Genomic DNA, 16,228 nt, shown 5'->3' with positions numbered 1-16,228 from the left:
GAGTCCCCACTTGCTGAACATCCTGAATGCTAATGAGGCAAGGCAGAGAGCCAGCCCCACCCCCAGAACAAGGCTTCCTGGGCCTGGGTGGGGGCCTGGGCAGAGCATAGTGTCCTAGGAGAGCAGCTCCCTGCCCCCACTCTGGACAGAACACAATGGCCGCTTTCTCCCCCTGACCTTTCCTTTCTGTAGCCTGAGCAGTATTCGGCTATCCCCTCCCCTTCTCCAGATGGGCTTGGGTGGTAGCATCCCTACCACCCTTGAAGACCCAGGAGCTTCTACCCATTTGTCCCCATTTCTGTTTCCCAAGTTCATTTCTCCCCAAGGACTGGAGAGCGGCTCCCCAGGCTGGTCCTGAGGCTGCTGGGGCTTGGCCTGGTCTCTGGCATTGAAGTGCCTGGCTCCACATCCCAGCAGTTCTGCTTATTAGCTGTGTGACCTTGAGCAAGCCCTTTGACCTCTCTGGGCCACTGAATCCTCATCAGTAGAGCAAGACAGCACTTGTGAAAGGAAGCATGGACAAAATACTTGGCCAGTAAATAGTGAAAAGTCAGCCAAGGTTAGTTCCATTGCTCAGTCTGACCTTAAGGCTGCGGCCCACAGTGATGGTAGCATGAGGCTGGGGCCTCTCTCCTGTGTCCGAGTAGGGATAGGAACCAGTCCGTCAGGTGGGGTCCAACAGGAACATGCCCAGGACTGTGGTACATGGCATCAGGGTCATCCCATAGGAGGCTCCTGCCTCCCTCTGGAATGGCTGGGCAGCAGTGTTGCTTCCTGAGGAGAGACTCTGAAACTGGTATCAGTGGCTGTGGGATAGGACACGGTACCCATTGAGGAGCCCTGGGGACCGTGTATTCCCAGAGGTACAAGGACTTACAGAAAAGGTCTATGGCCCTCTGGGCTCCTGGGGAGACTGAGTGAATGTACCTGAAGCACTAAGCCTACGCCAGGCGAGAGTGGGTGCTTGGGAAGTGGTGCCTTCCCTGGGGCTTCAGCTGATTTCCCTGCTCTGCTCCCCCAGACCCTGGCTGGGCATCTATCAGCAGAGGTGTGCTGGTCTGTGACGAGTGCTGCAGTGTGCACCGGAGCCTGGGACGCCACATCTCTATTGTCAAGCACCTTCGCCACAGCGCCTGGCCTCCTACACTGCTACAGGTAGGGCACTGAACCAGACACCATCTTCCCGGTGTGCGGTGCCCAGGTGTCCCCACAGCCACACACACACACACACACACACACACACACACGCACGCACCTGTCCACAATCTGCACCTTCCAGGGCAGTAGCCATCTAAAACAGTGGGACCCTGAGCCGTGCCACTCAGCCCTTCCCTACAGTGTCTGCTCCTTAGCCTGGACTCTTCTCTTAGACAGTGCATTGAGCAAGTTGTTTCAACTCTCCGAACCTTAGCAAACCCACCAAGGTGAGCCAGCATGAAGTGCTCAACACAGGACACATGCCGGTCGGACCAGGCACACAGTAGGACCCTTGGTGGTCTTTCCAGCTGCAGCAGGCATTCTGAGAATGTCTCCCCTAGTGCCCAGAACGGAGTGGGCACTCTCTTGCTTGGCATCTCTTCCCCACAGATGGTGCACACGCTTGCCAGCAACGGGGCCAACTCCATCTGGGAGCACTCCCTGCTGGACCCTGCACAGGTGCAGAGTGGCCGGCGCAAAGCCAACCCCCAAGACAAAGTCCAGTGAGTGGGGCTGCGGGGTGGTGGGCGGGGCCGTGTTCCTGGGGCGGGGCCGTGTTCCTGGGGCGGGGCCTGAAAGGCGGCTTCCCTCAGCTCTGCTCCCATTGCCTCCTGTGTGTTCCATGCAGCCCCATCAAGTCAGAGTTCATCAGGGCCAAGTACCAGATGCTGGCGTTCGTGCACAAGCTCCCCTGCCGTGATGACGATGGGGTCACTGCCAAGGACCTCAGCAAGGTGTGGGGACCCCCTCAACAGATGGGTGGGCCGCCCCTCTGCCCATGTCACCCTGAGGCCTAGGTCCCAGAGGCAGCCCAGGACTGGGGAAAACAGTAAGTGTAGACACCCTGGGGCCAGGGAAGTTTGCTCTGTCATGTGGCTGGTGGCTAAGATGCCTCCATTCCCAAGTGGATACACAGGGCCTCCCATCTGCCACTTGAAAGCTAGGAAGACCTGGGGTACTTGCTTAGCTGTTCAGAGCCTTCGCTTCCTCACCGGTGAAACAAGAAAGTAGTAGCAGCACCTACCTCCAGCTAACGTGTGTTCCACACAGAGCACACGCAGGGTAGTGACCGGCGGCAGCTGTTATTAATTGGCATTATCCTCTAGTGGGAAGCCCTCTGGCCTGCCTGACATGGCCCAGTTTTGGCGAGGCCCCTTGGAGCTGGTAGGAGTACCAGGAACAGCCAGGTGTGTGGGGGGAGGTTCCTTGGGCACACGTGTGTCCATCACACCCCCACTTATTGCACACTTCGCTCCTTGCAGCAACTGCACTCGAGTGTGCGAACAGGCAACTTGGAGACATGTCTGCGCCTGCTTTCCCTGGGTGCCCAGGCCAACTTCTTTCACCCAGAAAAGGGCACTACACCTCTACATGTGGCTGCCAAGGCAGGGCAGACTCTGCAGGCTGAGCTGCTGGTGGTGTATGGGGCTGACCCCGGCTCCCCTGATGTCAATGGCCGCACGCCGATTGACTATGCCAGGTGAGAATCGGCTAAAGGGTGAGGCTTAGGTGGAGGGGGTGGACTGTTGCCATAGGGCTGAGCCATGTCCCCTCCCCACAGGCAGGCGGGCCACCATGAACTGGCAGAAAGGCTAGTTGAGTGCCAGTATGAGCTCACTGACCGGTTGGCCTTCTACCTCTGTGGACGCAAGCCCGGTGAGCAGAGAATGAGTTGGGCCTGACTAGGCCAGGCAGGTGGGACCTAGACACACCCAGCAGCAGGTGCCATAGTGACAAAGCCAGCTGGGGAACTGTGTTGCTAGGCAACTGGCTCCTGTGAAATTGCTGCAGGCTCTGGGTTGCTGCAAGCATGTTGGGGCCAAGGAGTGGGGGTGGGTCTGACTTGCAGCCAGCTTTCAATGCTCTTGGGGTATCCTGCCCTCCTCCATTTCCTCTTGACACTTGGAGGTGTCAGGGCCTGCTCATGGTAGTGAGGTAGGCTCCTGGATGATGGCGCCACCTGGCATCAGTGACTTGGCATTTTTATTTTTGTTCAGATCACAAGAATGGGCATTACATCATCCCACAGATGGCTGACAGGTGAGTGCCCACCTGATGCCCCTTTCCAGCTATTAGTTGTCAGGGTGGCTTGACCCAGAGCCCTGTATCTTCCCGGGCTTCAGTGGCACCTGTCACCCCACCCTCTACCCATAGTGACTAGCAACGCAGGAATTCATAGCCTGATTGCCACCTACTGTATCCCCAAGGCAAGTGAGAAACGTCAGTTCAACACACACCAGTGCACCTGAGCCTTGTGATTACTAAGTCTGGGGGTGGGAGGTGTTGGTACAAGGAAAGGAAAGGTTGGACCCCTGTGTCTCTTTGTTATGATAAAGGCCCCCCTCTGCAGGGAGGGGATAGCTCCTGGGAACTGGCTGACTTGGGAACTACTAGCCAGGCCCCCAGTGTGCTGCCAGCTGGGCGGGAATCCCAGGCAGGGTAGTAATGGGCAGTTTCTGCCTCTAATCTCAGAGGCCCCAAGATACCCAGGCAGTGGGGGATACCCCCAGCCACTTACTCATTTACAGGACACGTATTGGCGCCACCTAGTGGTCCTCATAGGGCTACAACTTCATGCCAGGCAGTGCTCCCTGGCTTTAGAGGTTTTCCACCACAGCCTATGAAGACAGGTGGGCCGGTCAGAACTGCCCTGTTCCAAGACCCCAAGACTCAACTCTGCTTCTCTAGTCTGATCTGCCTGGTGGTGTATGTGTCCATGTGTGTGTGTCTGTATGTACAGTCAACACATGCACACATGGACAGATTCAGTGGCTGTTCATTTAGAACCTTCTCAGAGCCAGCTGCTGCTCTAGGGACATCGAGGTAACGCAGACACCACCCCTGCCCTTGAGCTACGAGTCAGCCTGAGGGGACAGCAGCAAGAGGGGCAGTGGGGCAGAGGTAGGAACTGCAGGCGACTGTACCACAGCACAGTGTGAGGGAGTAACACTGGAAAGAGCCCGGTGAGATGAACCCTGTGTGAACCGCAGCAAGAGCACAGCCATCCTGAGGGTGGAGTCCAGGCATGGGTGTGATGGACCACATTCAGGATCTCTGCTACCATCTGGCTGTGGGACCTGAAGCAGATTACCAAACCTCTCTGAGCCTTGGTTATCTCATCTCAAAATGGGGCTGCTAATACTTACCCTTTCGGGAATGTTGAGAGTGAAAACAAACGCAAAGTATTTAGCATAGTTTTTAAAGAAAGCATTGTGGAAAAGTTTGGTTGGCGTGTGTTCTTTGTACGTGTTACCATTGAGCTGTTTTAAGGCAGAGTGTAGCCAGGTGTGTTCGCACTCTGGCCACTGGATGAGAAAGGGATCTAGAGGCAAGCCTAGAAGTAAAGAGCTAGACTGAGAGATTTCTAAAAGCTCAGACCGGAGGAAACAAGGGCAGAACGGTTAAGTGTGGCTAGAATCTGAGGGAGAGGGAGGGAGACTTTGGGGGGCTGTGTGTAGCTGACGGTAGACAGAGGAACCAGCTGAGGAGACAAGTTCCCTTTCAAGTGCTCTGTGTTGGGCGTGTGTGGAGATGTGTCTGAGCTTGATAGTGAAGGCAAGAGCGCCTGCTCCTGGGTAATTGATGCTCTGTCCTGTTCTTCCCTCTGCTGCTGTCCTGGATTAGATCTCGGCAGAAGTGCATGTCTCAGAGGTACTTGCACCTGTCGGCTCCAGGGCCACAAAGCCTGGGCATGGGGGAGGCTTGGTGTGTGGCCTCAGGGTCTCATCTCCCTGAGCTCCCTGCATGCTTGGGAGGCAGCCAGCAGGGACGTGTCTGTCTCTCGTGTCTGACCTTTCTTTCCTTCTTTGTCCACAGCCTGGATCTGTCTGAATTGGCCAAAGCTGCCAAGAAGAAGCTGCAAGCAGTGAGTCTGCCTCAACAAGCCAGGACTACTTAGGGCGCCCTCTCCAGCCTAGCCAGCCTCCTCCCTGCCGCCACCTCCCCACGCCCTGGTCTTTGATCCTGGTTCTGCCCTCCAAGTGTCCCCATCTCCGAGACAGGGAAATGGCATGGACTCCCTTCTTCCTGCACATAAAACCTCACCTACCCCTCAGTTCTAAGATGGCTGGGTAACGGGTCATGAGCCTTCCCCACATCACACAACATCCTGACAAACCCTGGGTCCCCCCTCTCTGCCTCTAGCTCAGCAACCGGCTCTTTGAGGAACTTGCCATGGATGTGTATGATGAGGTGGATCGGAGAGAAAATGACGCTGGTGAGTGGCAAGGCACCCCGTCTTTCCGGGAACTAAGAAAGGAGAGCTGGGGTTGGGGTGAGTCCCTGCCATCCCCTGCTGAGCAGTGTTGAGCTGGAGGCAGTCAGCTGCCTCCCTGCTCCACCAGGCACTGGAGCTCATCTCGCTCTGGCTGCCTCCCACTTTGGCTGTCTCCCCAGCCCTGCTCCACCCCACCCCCCACCCCGGCATCACTCCTTCCTGGCCACAGCCAGATTCCAGCCCAAACTCTGGGTCTGGCCTGGTGGGCCCTGCCTTGTTCTGTTCGTCAGTGGGCGGGCCTCACCAGGCCTTGCCCAGCTTTTGTGTTCGTGGATACCCCTGCTTCCTGCGACACTGACCCTGTGGGAATAGGAGGGCCTGGGGGGCTCTGCTCTGAGGGCCGAGTCACAGTGGGTGATCTGTTCCCCGCCCCTCCCCCACAGTGTGGCTGGCTACCCAGAACCACAGCACCCTGGTGACGGAGCGCAGTGCTGTGCCCTTCCTGCCAGTCAATCCTGAATACTCAGCTACTCGGAACCAGGTGAGGGGGAGGCAGGAGGCCTGGGTGGTTTCCTTTATTTCTGGGAGCCCTGCCCTTCCTCGGCCTGAAGCCCGCTCTCCTGAGGCCTCCCTTAGGGTCTGACTGGCTTTGGGATTTGGGGAATGGGATAAAGCTATTCTTAGCACTGGTGGGTATTTCAGCCTCCTCCTGGGGGCTCCTCTGGGTGCCTTAAGCCTTTGCTGGCCTGGGGCTGCCACACTGCTCACTAGCCAGATGATGCTGGGTTGAGATTTTTTTTTTAGCTGTGAATAGATAGGAGGGCAGGGTCCTGCTTTGCTGCTCTGTTCCAGCCCCTGTGGGCCAACCAGAAGTGGCCCCTCACTCTGGCCTTGCCCTCTCTGCCTCGCAGGGGCGACAGAAGTTGGCTCGGTTTAATGCCCGAGAGTTTGCCACCTTGATCATCGACATCCTCAGTGAGGCCAAACGGAGGCAGCAGGGCAAGAGTCTGAGCAGTCCCACAGGTGGGGGCCTCGCGTGAGCAGGCCACGGCGTTGTTCACCTCGGAGCCACCTTTGCTTGGGATCTGGATAAAGAGTGTGGCTGAGCAAGCCCTGAGTGACAGATCTTGTGTCTTCAGACAACCTCGAGCTGTCTGCACGGAGCCAAAGTGATCTGGATGACCAGCACGACTACGACAGTGTGGCTTCCGACGAAGACACAGACCAGGAGCCCCTGCCCAGCACAGGCGCCACTCGGAACAACCGTGCCAGGGTCTGAACACTGTCCCTGCTGTTTTCTCCCACATTCTCCTCTGTAGCCCAGCTCCATGTTACATAGAGCCCAGAGTCTTAGATCAAATGAGCTGGTCCACCTCTGCCCCTGAGACTGACTGGCTTCTGTCTCTGCAGAGCATGGACTCCTCAGACCTGTCCGATGGGGCTGTGACGCTACAGGAGTACCTGGAGCTGAAGAAGGCTCTGGCCACCTCCGAGGCCAAAGTCCAGCAGCTCATGAAGGTCAACAGCAGCCTGAGTGATGAGCTCCGGAGGTTGCAGAGGGAGGTAAGCACTGTGGCTTGAGGGAGTAGTGGACAAGTAGCCAGGGCTCTGGGAATGGGGGGGTCATCCCTTCCCAAAGGTGGAACCTACCTTGACCCAGAGTTGGACACCACTGTGTACACTCAGATCCACAAACTGCAGGCCGAGAACCTGCAGCTCCGGCAGCCGCCAGGGCCAGCGCCTACACCCCCACTTCCCAGTGAACGAGCAGAACACACACCCATGGGGCCAGGTGGAAGCACCCATCGCAGGGACCGTCAGGCCTTCTCCATGTACGAGCCAGGCTCTGCCCTGAAGCCCTTCGGAGGTGCACCTGGGGACGAGCTCACCACACGGCTCCAGCCTTTCCACAGCACTGTGAGCAGCCTGTGGGCCTTGGGTGGGAAAAGAAGGTCCCACTAACAGAGCTTGTCATGACACTTTGTGCTGCCTCCCACAGGAGCTGGAAGATGATGCCATCTATTCAGTGCATGTCCCTGCTGGCCTTTATCGGGTAAGCAGGACCTGGGGGAGCGGGGGAGCCTGCACCAGTGAGTCAGCAGCCCTGGACCACAGTGGAGACTGACATAGCCCTGCCTTGGCTTTCAGATCCGGAAGGGGGTGTCTGCCTCCTCTGTGCCCTTCACTCCCTCCTCCCCACTGCTGTCGTGCTCCCAAGAAGGAAGTCGCCACGCGGTAATTTGCATCCCAGTGCCCAGGGACTGTGTGGGCTCTTGAGGTCCGGGGATGTGTCCTCACCCACCACCTTTGCCCACCCTCCAGAGCAAGCTTTCACGCCATGGCAGTGGTGCCGACAGTGACTATGAAAACACACAAAGTGGGGACCCTCTGCTTGGGTGAGACACTCGGGGGCTCTACCCAGGCCTGCCAGCACCTGGAGGGGAGGTGGTGGGGACCCAGCCATGCAGGTGTCTGGATGGCTCCTTTTCTCTTCCCACCTGGGCCTAGACTTGAAGGGAAGCGATTCCTAGAGCTGGGCAAGGAAGAGGAGCTGCACCCTGAGCTGGAGAGCCTGGATGGAGACCTAGACCCCGGGCTCCCCAGCACTGAGGACGTCATCCTAAAGACGGAGCAGGTCACCAAGAACATTCAGGAACTATTGCGGGCCGCCCAGGAGTTCAAACATGACAGGTAGGATGGGCACAAGCTCCTGCTGACTTGTTGGTACGGGGTGGAGGGTTCATGCTGGGATCCTAGGATTCTGACAAACCCCTCATCCACCTCCTCCCCTCACCCGACAGCTTTGTGCCCTGTTCAGAAAAGATCCATTTGGCTGTGACTGAGATGGCCTCTCTCTTCCCAAAGGTACAGGGGCCACAGAGAAACAGAGTGGGAGGGCCTTGGGGTGGGGCGGACGCAGGTGACCTGCTGCTGCCTGGGTGGAGGTGAGCACCCTGAGCCACAATCAGACACCTGGCTTCAAGTCCAGCTCTCAGCCTGTCCTCGCTCCTCCCTCCAGAGGCCAGCCCTGGAGCCTGTGCGCAGTTCACTGCGGCTGCTTAATGCCAGCGCCTACAGGCTGCAGAGTGAATGCCGGAAGACAGTGCCTCCAGAGCCTGGCGCCCCTGTGGACTTCCAGCTGCTGACTCAGCAGGTGATCCAATGCGCCTATGACATCGCCAAGGCTGCCAAGCAGCTGGTCACCATCACCACCCGAGAGAAGAAGCAGTGACCACTTTCCCTGCCCTTACCCACACCCTGGGACCTCACTGGCCATGGGAGCTGGGCCACTCCAGACACTAACCCACCCCAACAGGGCCACTGGCACAAGTGCCCTTAGTGCCGTCGTTCTCTTCTGGCATCCAGGTGCCCTGGTGCCCATCCCCTCAAGCCCCAAGGATGGGAATGTGAGGGGACAGGAGCATCTGTCCCCTCATATTCCATGCCCATCACCCTGTACATAGCATCCCTACCCCACTGATGTGCAGGAGCCTCAAGGAATCCCTCCCAGCCCCTCACCCTGCCTTCCAGGGCACCCTCAGCAAGGAGTGGGACAGGGACACTCCAAAAGGGGCAGCTCCGCCTACTGCACCCTATCCCCACGAGCCAGTTTAGCCCTTGGGGGGGCTGAGCAGGGGCATCCCCCTCCTTTGTACATTATCTCTGGATGTCTCTGCCCTGTAGCCACCAGCCCCTCTTGCTGCTCTTTCATGCCAAATGGCCCCTGCCTAGAGCACAGGTCCCAACTTGTGTGCCAGGGTCCCCAGCAGCAAACACTGGAAAGTCTGTCTTCTCCCTAAGCCTTCATTTGAACTTGGTGGTAACTGAGTGTCCCCGCGTGCCTGTGACTAAGGATATGAGCGGCAGTGCCGTTCCGGAGGCCTGGCCCACGTGGAGCTTTGAGGGCCAAGGGGACCAGAGAAGTGGGCTCAGCATCCCCTACCTGGACAGGGGGACTGTCGGGGTCACCAGCTGTGGCCCAGTTGCTGCTCCTACTTGTACCCTACGCTATAAACGTAAAAGGAAAACCACTTCCCTCCATCTCTTCCCCATCCCCGATGGGAAGTGTGCTGGCCAGGCAGAGTACAGAGCACCTGAGCCTGGGGCTGGCTCCCCAGGGTCCCCAACTCAGCTGGTGGCTGTGGAACTGAGCCCCTCCCCCTAACCTCTGCAAGGCCAGCACCCACATCACTACCTGCACCTACAGTGACCCGCCCCCTGGAAGCCTGGGGATCTGGCTGCAGCTGGGAAGGCTGGCAAGACACTGACAGCACCCACCAGCTCTTCTCCCCAACCACCTCCCCCTAGGTGGCCCAGCCCTACCTGTGGTGGTGGGTAGCTGTCAAGACGTGTGTCATGTACATTTGTATCAAAAATAAATAAGTGACCATGTGCCACTTCTGATGTCTAGAGGTTGGAGGTGGGGCTGAGCTTACCTAATACAGTTATTGGTTCGGGTCAGCATTCCTGTCACTTACCACGACACACTCCCCCATCCGCAATCCTTGGGAGGCTGAGGCACGATAGCAAGTTTAAGGCTGTCTTGAGCTTCAGAAATTAGAGATGAAGAAAGACGCGAGTGTGTTGAGTGGGGGAGACCTGCAAAAAGTGAGTGAAGAGTGCCAGCACCTGACACGATCCTCAGAGCCAGGGCATGCTGGCTGCCCGGAAGCCAGCTTGACTAACTCTCCCGAGGGCCAGTGACCTGAAGGAGTATGACTGAGGGAGGTAAACTCGCCCAACTCCGAATTCTACTAAAATAATTTAATTACAAACAGGAATTTGCATCAGGGAGGCTCAAAGGATACTCTTCAACCAAACGAAGCCTCCAGGGCCTCTCCGCCTGCCGCCAGGGGGCGCCCGCGCACTGCCCACGTGGCAGCGGTCACCGAGGGGCGGAGCCGCTCAGTCCGAGCTCTCCGAGTCAGGGCCACTATCCGGTGTGGGCGGGAGCAGGGGCCGTCGGCGAGACCGCTTGATCCGGCGCGAGGGCAAGGGCAGCCTCCGCTTCAGCACAGCTGTGGGAAGGCGAGAGGTCAAGGGCAAGGAATTCAAGAGGCTGGGCACACCTGGCGGGGGCCTCGGGGGTCTTCTCACCAGCCACCGTGTCCTGGCTGTCTGCTGTGGGCCCCCAATAGATGCTCTCGCTCCTGCGGAAGTTCCGGTGCAATCGCGTGCAGAGCGTGGCCAGGGTGAGCAGGACCAGCAGGAAGGTCAGGGCCATGGCAGCCCAAGCAGCCTCTTCGGTGCGTGGAGTGGGGCCTCGGGCTGCCCGGGGAGGTGCTGCGGCTCGAGGAGCTGGGGAGGCCTGGCCTGGGCAGGCACAACCCCCTGGATTGCCGTGCCCATTGGGCATCTGAGCCTCTGTCCTGGACCTATCATCGCCTCCAGGTCCCCCAGTCATCAAGGAGACAGGGGCCACAGATGAGGTTCCCAAAATGGGCTGCTGGGCCTTCGGGCTCTCTGAAGAGGCCAAGGAAACCCTCAGGCCTGAGGGAGTAGTTTGGAGACCAAGGGCAGCCCGAAGCCCCCTTCTCTTGACAACACTGAGAGAGCGCCACCTGGGTCCTCTAGATGTCACCTCTACACCAGGTGGCCGCCAGCTCCTCAGAGCAAAGGCCAGAGTCCGAGCCTAAAGAGAAGAGAGAGAGTCACCCTCTGCCCTGCTCCGCTCTGCTAACCCAATGCCCCCAACCACCAAACCTGGGCCCAGCACCCCTCACCTGTACACACCGTCGTCTCCCACACAGCTTCCCTCTGCTGGGGGCTGGCATCATGGGAGTGGGCCCAGAAAGCGTGTCAGAGAGAAACCACACACCCTTTCTCTGCTTCCGCCGCCGCCTCTTTAACCAGTGGGCAGCCCAGGCTGGCTCAACCCACGCCATCTCCAAAGCAGTCCCCCATGCTGTCAGCACCAGGGGCTATAAAAGAAGGTAACTTAGATCTAAGATGGAAGAAGCTGCCCTGAGTTTTCCTTTCTCTGCCCAAGCGGCTGCACCCTTCCACAGAACACCACCTTTTGGGGGGAGGGGGCGTGTTGGGACAGGATTTCACCGTGTCCTGGAACTATGTAGACCAGCTGGTCTCAAACTCAAGAGATCTGCCTGCCTCTGCCTCCAGAGTGCTGAAATTAAAGATATGAGCCACCATGCCCGGCTTTTTTTTTCGGGGGGGGGGCATACCTTTCACTAACCACTTACCCTGTCCCAAGTGAGACTGGAGTTGGGAATGAGTGTGGGCTTAGCCACACACACATGGGCCAACAGAGCAAGCTGGAGCTTCAGCCAGGGGTGGGCACAGGGGTGGTAGAGGAAGGCAACACCATCAACCTGGTGGACAAGGTGGAAATATCAAGCCAGGCCCAGCTCCCTCCCAGAGAATCATACTTGCTCCTATCCTAGGTGCCAGGATGAAGGGGTTATCAGCAGGTGCCCTTCCACTTCCAGGAAAGGGGAAAGGCCTTGGGTACTGATGTACATTCCTTTTTTTTTTTTGTTTTTGTTTTTGTTTTTTTTGTTTTTTTTTGGTTTTTCGAGACAGAGTTTCTCTGTGTAGCTTTGCGCCTCTCCTGGAACTCACTTGGTAGCCCAGGCTGGCCTCGAACTCACAGAGATCCGCCTGGCTCTGCCTCCCGAGTGCTGGGATTAAAGGCGTGCACCACCACCGCCCGGCTGTACATTCCTTTTTAATTCATCTCGTTTTTCCCTCAACGTTGAGCCTCTGGACAAGACAGCATAGCTAATTAACCCTGTTAGACCCAGAACATGCTCCCTTGCCCCCACCCATGGTGCTGGGGATCAATACCTTTGGTATTGGGCCTTATTACCTCTGATCTACATCCCTGGCCCTCCAAGAACAGTCTCTAGCTGTATTTCTCTGAATGTGCAATAATGGCTCTACACGTCCCCAATCTAGACTCTAAGCATCCCTCGGATGAAGATAAGTCCTCTGTTTGTTGATCTAATACATGCACTCTCTCAGGAGTATCCGAACACACATGACTGCACATCCCAGGATGGGAACATTTCATCAGTCATTATTCTTGCTAAATGATATAAAAGATACCAAAAAGGACTCCCAGACCTGGAGGAATGTATAATAAATGCAGCCAGGTGGTGGTGGTGCACATCTTTAATTCCAGTACTCAGGAAACAGACAAGCAGATACCTTTGAGTTCGAGACCAGCCTGGTCTACATAGTGAGTTCCAGGACAGCAAGGGCTACACAGAGAAACCCTGAATCGAAAACCAAAAAAGAAGGAGGAGAAGGAGAAGAAAGGAAGGAAGGAGGGAAAGAAAGAAAGGAAGGAAGGAAGGAAGGAAGGAAAGAAGGAAGAAAGGAAAGAAAGAAAGAAAGAAAGAAAGAAAGAAAGAAAGAAAGAAAGAAAGAAAGAAAGAGAGAAAGAAAGGCTGGCTGACTCATGGAAAGTTGGGTGTGATAGGGTATACCTGTAATCCCAGCCAAGTGGAACATAATGTAATAAGACCACAAGTTTAAGGCCAGCCTAGGATACATAGTGAATACCAGGCCAGCTTAGGCTACAAGACCCTACCTCAAAAGACCAGGGAGTAGAGAGAGAAATTCAGGGAAGCAAAAAACCCATACAACTCAAACTGGTATGTGTGGGAGGCGGATGGTGGTGAGGGTATTTGGGCTCTAAGGATTCAACCCATACAAATGCTCTCGCAGCAAGCCATATCTTCAACTGTCTTTTCACTTTTTTCCTTAAAATTTAAAACAGAGTCTCACAAAGTTGCCCAAGTTAGACTTGAGTTCACTTTCAATCCTCCTGCCTCAGCCTCCCAAGCAGCTGGGATTATAAAAGCCTGTGGCACTGTCCAGCTTGCTTAGTTAACTGTGATCACAGAGGATGGGATAAAATCAGACAAGTTTTTGGGGGCAGGGGGTGCTGTGACTCCTGCACTGAGCTTTGAAAATGATTGGAGATGAATAGCTGCAGGGCATGGAGCAGAGTGTTCTGGGTCCTGACAGGCCAGTAGAAAATAAACCAGAGAAAAGGAAGCATCTCAACGGAAATAAGCCAGCATTCATATGTGTGGTGACGGTCCATGGTGACCAAGATAAACTAACCGAGAAATCAGATGAAGATAATCAACTAAGTCCTGACAAGCCAGGCCGGGGAATTCAGCCATGGCAAATGGACTATAGTCAGATGGGTTCTGAACAGGGAAATAACGAAGAGAGATCTTTGGAACAAAGAGGTAGCCAAGTTCCATAGTGTCTGCTGTAATCTGCCCTTTAGGAGGTGGAGGCAGGAGGATCAAGAGTTCAAGATCATCGTTGGCTACCTAACAAGTCTGAGGCCCACTTTGGGCTACATGAGTCCCTGTCTCAAAAAGAAGGGGCTAGAGATATGGGTGGGCGGTTAAGAATATTGGCTGCTCTTGCAGAGGATTTGGGTTCAGTACCCAGCATCCACATGGCAGCTCACAACCTACTGTAACTCCAGTTCCAGGGAATCTGACAACTCTCCTGGACACACAAACACACAGGCAAAACTCACCCATTAAATAAATAAGCCTAAAGAATTTTTTAAAAAGAGAACTATTCATGAACGCTGAACCCAGTTTACAACATAGTAAACACACACTCCTAACCCAAGACAGTGTTTTGTGATCCTTACAGCGCTGTCACACACTATTCATTCCCTCCTTAAAGTTGAAGGGACAGAATGTCATCTCTTGCCGAAAACGAGAGCCTAGAAAAACAAGACCTGCCGGTCACATCCGACACTGGGATGTGAGTTCATCCTTCAGAGTTCCACTTGTAGTTACCTGCCACACATCTGGCTACTCAACAACAGCATGCATCCCTGACACTGCCCTATGGAGCTGTGGCTCACTGTCTGTCCCTTGTCCAAGGATGGGCAGCTGGAAGCCTTCCCTCTTTTGCACAAAGTGATAAGGGATGGAGCTGAGGGCCAAGAGAGACAGGTAACGTGTGAGGCGCACTCTGCCTTCAGGGAAGGATACAAAGACGGGCCCCTCGTCGTACTTACCTGTCCTTGTCTCCCCTGCGTGTAAGTCACTCTTGGTAACACCTACACATGGGGGGAAAGAAGAGAGCAGCTGGGGACTTCGTGGTGGGGGTGACGAAGAGGACAACCAACCCCAAGCTCTCAGATGAAGACTGAGAGCATGAGGAACCAACAGTTGTCCCAGAAGGGCGACCACTGAGGGTGCAGCGAAGCCATGCATCCCCTCTCGTCCTCGGCCCTCCATGATTCCTACCTGTGGAGGCAGAGGCCACAGGCCTTCGGGACAACGGGTTCTTGCCTCCTCCGCCCGCTCAGCCACCACCTGTGGGTCCAAGGCGCACAACTGGGCGTTGGCCTCTGCTAGGGCCCCGCCCTTTCGGTTCCAGGACTCGGGGCGCAGACGAATGGAGCGGCCTCCGAATCCCCTCGCGCGCGCGCGCGACTCCTTCCAGGACAAAGTTATAGCAAAGCGCTTTGAGATCCCCTGGCCAAGGCCTTACCAGGAGCCGATCGCCTTACCTCGCAAAGACTCAGGAGCCCCACCAGGGCTACCAGAAGCAACCCGGGCGGAGGTGGAGGAGGAGGAACCATTTCAGCTGGGCCAGCAGTCCCGCCAACCAGCAGCCGCGCCGCTCGCGCGCCCCCGCGGTCCCGCGCCGCTCGCGCGCCCCCGCAGACCCCGGCTCGCTCCCAGGCCTGCCCCCTCCTGGCCGGGCCGCCTGCCCCGCCCCGCCTACCAGCCCCGCCCCCGCCCCGCCCACCGCCAGGCCAGCGCACGCGTCCTGAGCCCAAAGCCGGAAAAGTTGTGATTCCCCCTAAGGATCGCTTAGTCTCCACGCCCGCGGGACCACCTCCCTAGCCCGAGGTGCGTCTCGGCCCGTTTGCCCGGCCAGCAGCGCAACTGCATCGCCTGGGTGGAATCTGGGAACCCTGCAAAGGGCGGGAAGTGAGATCCCTTAGGACCGGTGACCCAGGCGGAGACTTGTGTGCTCTTCTGGCAAAACCGCTAGGCATTCGGTGTGCCCTAAGGGCCAGACTTACGAAATCCTAGCTGCCCCAGAGAGAGGATCCCGGTTCCAGCGCTTCGCCGTCACGCTGCCCCAGTCCTGCCCTCGCTAATAAGTCCTGAGCACTGAGCTCTCACGGAGGTCGGGGGGCTCTTAGGCCCCCTCTTCGCTCAGGCCCAGAAGCCCCGGGAGGCCAGATCTCCTCCGGTGGCTGCTTTGTTCCCTACTTTCCCCCCACCGGTTCCCGCTCTCGTTCTTCGCCCAAGGGTGACCTAAGAGACACTGGTTCGGGTGAGTTCAGGAGCTACAGTGCTCAGCTGGAACTCCCTGCAACAGAGTGTTGCAATGGAGATAAAGAACCGGGGTAAGGATTGAGACGCCCAGTCCAAAAGTTTGAAACAGAGGCCTGCGAGATGGCTCGGTGCGCGAGAGGGCTTGCTGCCAGCCTGACAACCGGAGTTCAGTCTCTGGACCCACGTGGTGGAAGGAAAGACTCGATTCCCGCAGGTTGTCCTCTGACCTACACACACACACCTAAATGTAATTTAAAAAATTAAGTTAGAAATATAGCAAAAACTGTTATTTCAGGCATCTCCCACGGACCCTGATTTACAAAGGGGTCCTTGCTCACCCACCCCGGCAAGAAAGACCAGATGTTGATCTGACCAAAAGAACCACTATGTACCTCTGCTATAGCCCCATCGCGGGGCTAGGCATCCCCTAATCCTCTCCCTCAACTTATTCTGCCAAACTTGAGGCTGTTTCTTCTCCGGCAACCCTTCCTGGTGAGCAGTGGTGACGCCAAGCTCC

The 16,228-nt window shown here is 56.6% G+C and overlaps 2 protein-coding genes across 5 annotated transcripts in view; one reads left to right on the top strand and one right to left on the bottom strand.

Moving 5' to 3' along the window:
• The window catches only part of Git1 (GIT ArfGAP 1), a 14,494-nt gene extending 4,689 nt beyond the window's left edge, over positions 1-9,805 (top strand). Inside the window, exons 2-21 of one of the 3 annotated variants that reach the window (XM_052755946.1) lie at positions 1,022-1,155; positions 1,588-1,700; positions 1,826-1,931; positions 2,460-2,677; positions 2,759-2,853; positions 3,195-3,237; positions 4,822-4,848; positions 5,014-5,062; positions 5,341-5,413; positions 5,857-5,954; positions 6,325-6,436; positions 6,553-6,686; positions 6,824-6,976; positions 7,115-7,330; positions 7,413-7,466; positions 7,562-7,648; positions 7,736-7,809; positions 7,922-8,104; positions 8,215-8,278; positions 8,433-9,805. In XM_052755946.1, the coding sequence (XP_052611906.1) occupies positions 1,022-1,155; positions 1,588-1,700; positions 1,826-1,931; positions 2,460-2,677; positions 2,759-2,853; positions 3,195-3,237; positions 4,822-4,848; positions 5,014-5,062; positions 5,341-5,413; positions 5,857-5,954; positions 6,325-6,436; positions 6,553-6,686; positions 6,824-6,976; positions 7,115-7,330; positions 7,413-7,466; positions 7,562-7,648; positions 7,736-7,809; positions 7,922-8,104; positions 8,215-8,278; positions 8,433-8,645 (2,246 nt within the window). In that variant the 3' untranslated portion in view covers positions 8,646-9,805. Of the gene's footprint in view, positions 1-1,021; positions 1,156-1,587; positions 1,701-1,825; positions 1,932-2,459; positions 2,678-2,758; positions 2,854-3,194; positions 3,238-4,821; positions 4,849-5,013; positions 5,063-5,340; positions 5,414-5,856; positions 5,955-6,324; positions 6,437-6,552; positions 6,687-6,823; positions 6,977-7,099; positions 7,331-7,412; positions 7,467-7,561; positions 7,649-7,735; positions 7,810-7,921; positions 8,105-8,214; positions 8,279-8,432 lie in introns of all 3 variants that reach the window. The other 2 variants (XM_052755945.1, XM_052755947.1) reach the window with 2 other exon arrangements.
• Positions 9,806-10,156: 351 nt separating this feature from the next.
• Positions 10,157-15,071, bottom strand: Tp53i13 (tumor protein p53 inducible protein 13). 2 transcript variants are annotated; one of them, XM_052755956.1, is made up of 7 exons: positions 14,931-15,071; positions 14,665-14,733; positions 14,433-14,474; positions 11,614-11,742; positions 11,137-11,334; positions 10,511-11,045; positions 10,157-10,431 (listed from the first exon to the last, which is right to left on the bottom strand). In XM_052755956.1, exons 1-7 carry the CDS (start codon positions 15,000-15,002, stop codon positions 10,319-10,321), a joined length of 1,158 nt encoding a protein of 385 aa, XP_052611916.1. In that variant the 5' UTR covers positions 15,003-15,071; the 3' UTR covers positions 10,157-10,318. The 2 variants fall into 2 exon arrangements, with proteins under 2 accessions (XP_052611916.1, XP_052611917.1); XM_052755957.1 differs by lacking the exon at positions 14,665-14,733 and having other exon boundaries at positions 14,931-15,068.
• Positions 15,072-16,228: the final 1,157 nt, after the last annotated feature.

Source organism: Peromyscus californicus, unplaced genomic scaffold, assembly GCF_007827085.1.
Source record: "Peromyscus californicus insignis strain IS unplaced genomic scaffold, ASM782708v3 Scaffold_3__1_contigs__length_106647218, whole genome shotgun sequence".
NCBI classification, from domain to species: Eukaryota; Metazoa; Chordata; class Mammalia; order Rodentia; family Cricetidae; genus Peromyscus; species Peromyscus californicus.
The sequence above is the reverse complement of the archived record's forward strand: the minus strand, read 5'-3'. Positions and strand labels throughout refer to the sequence as shown.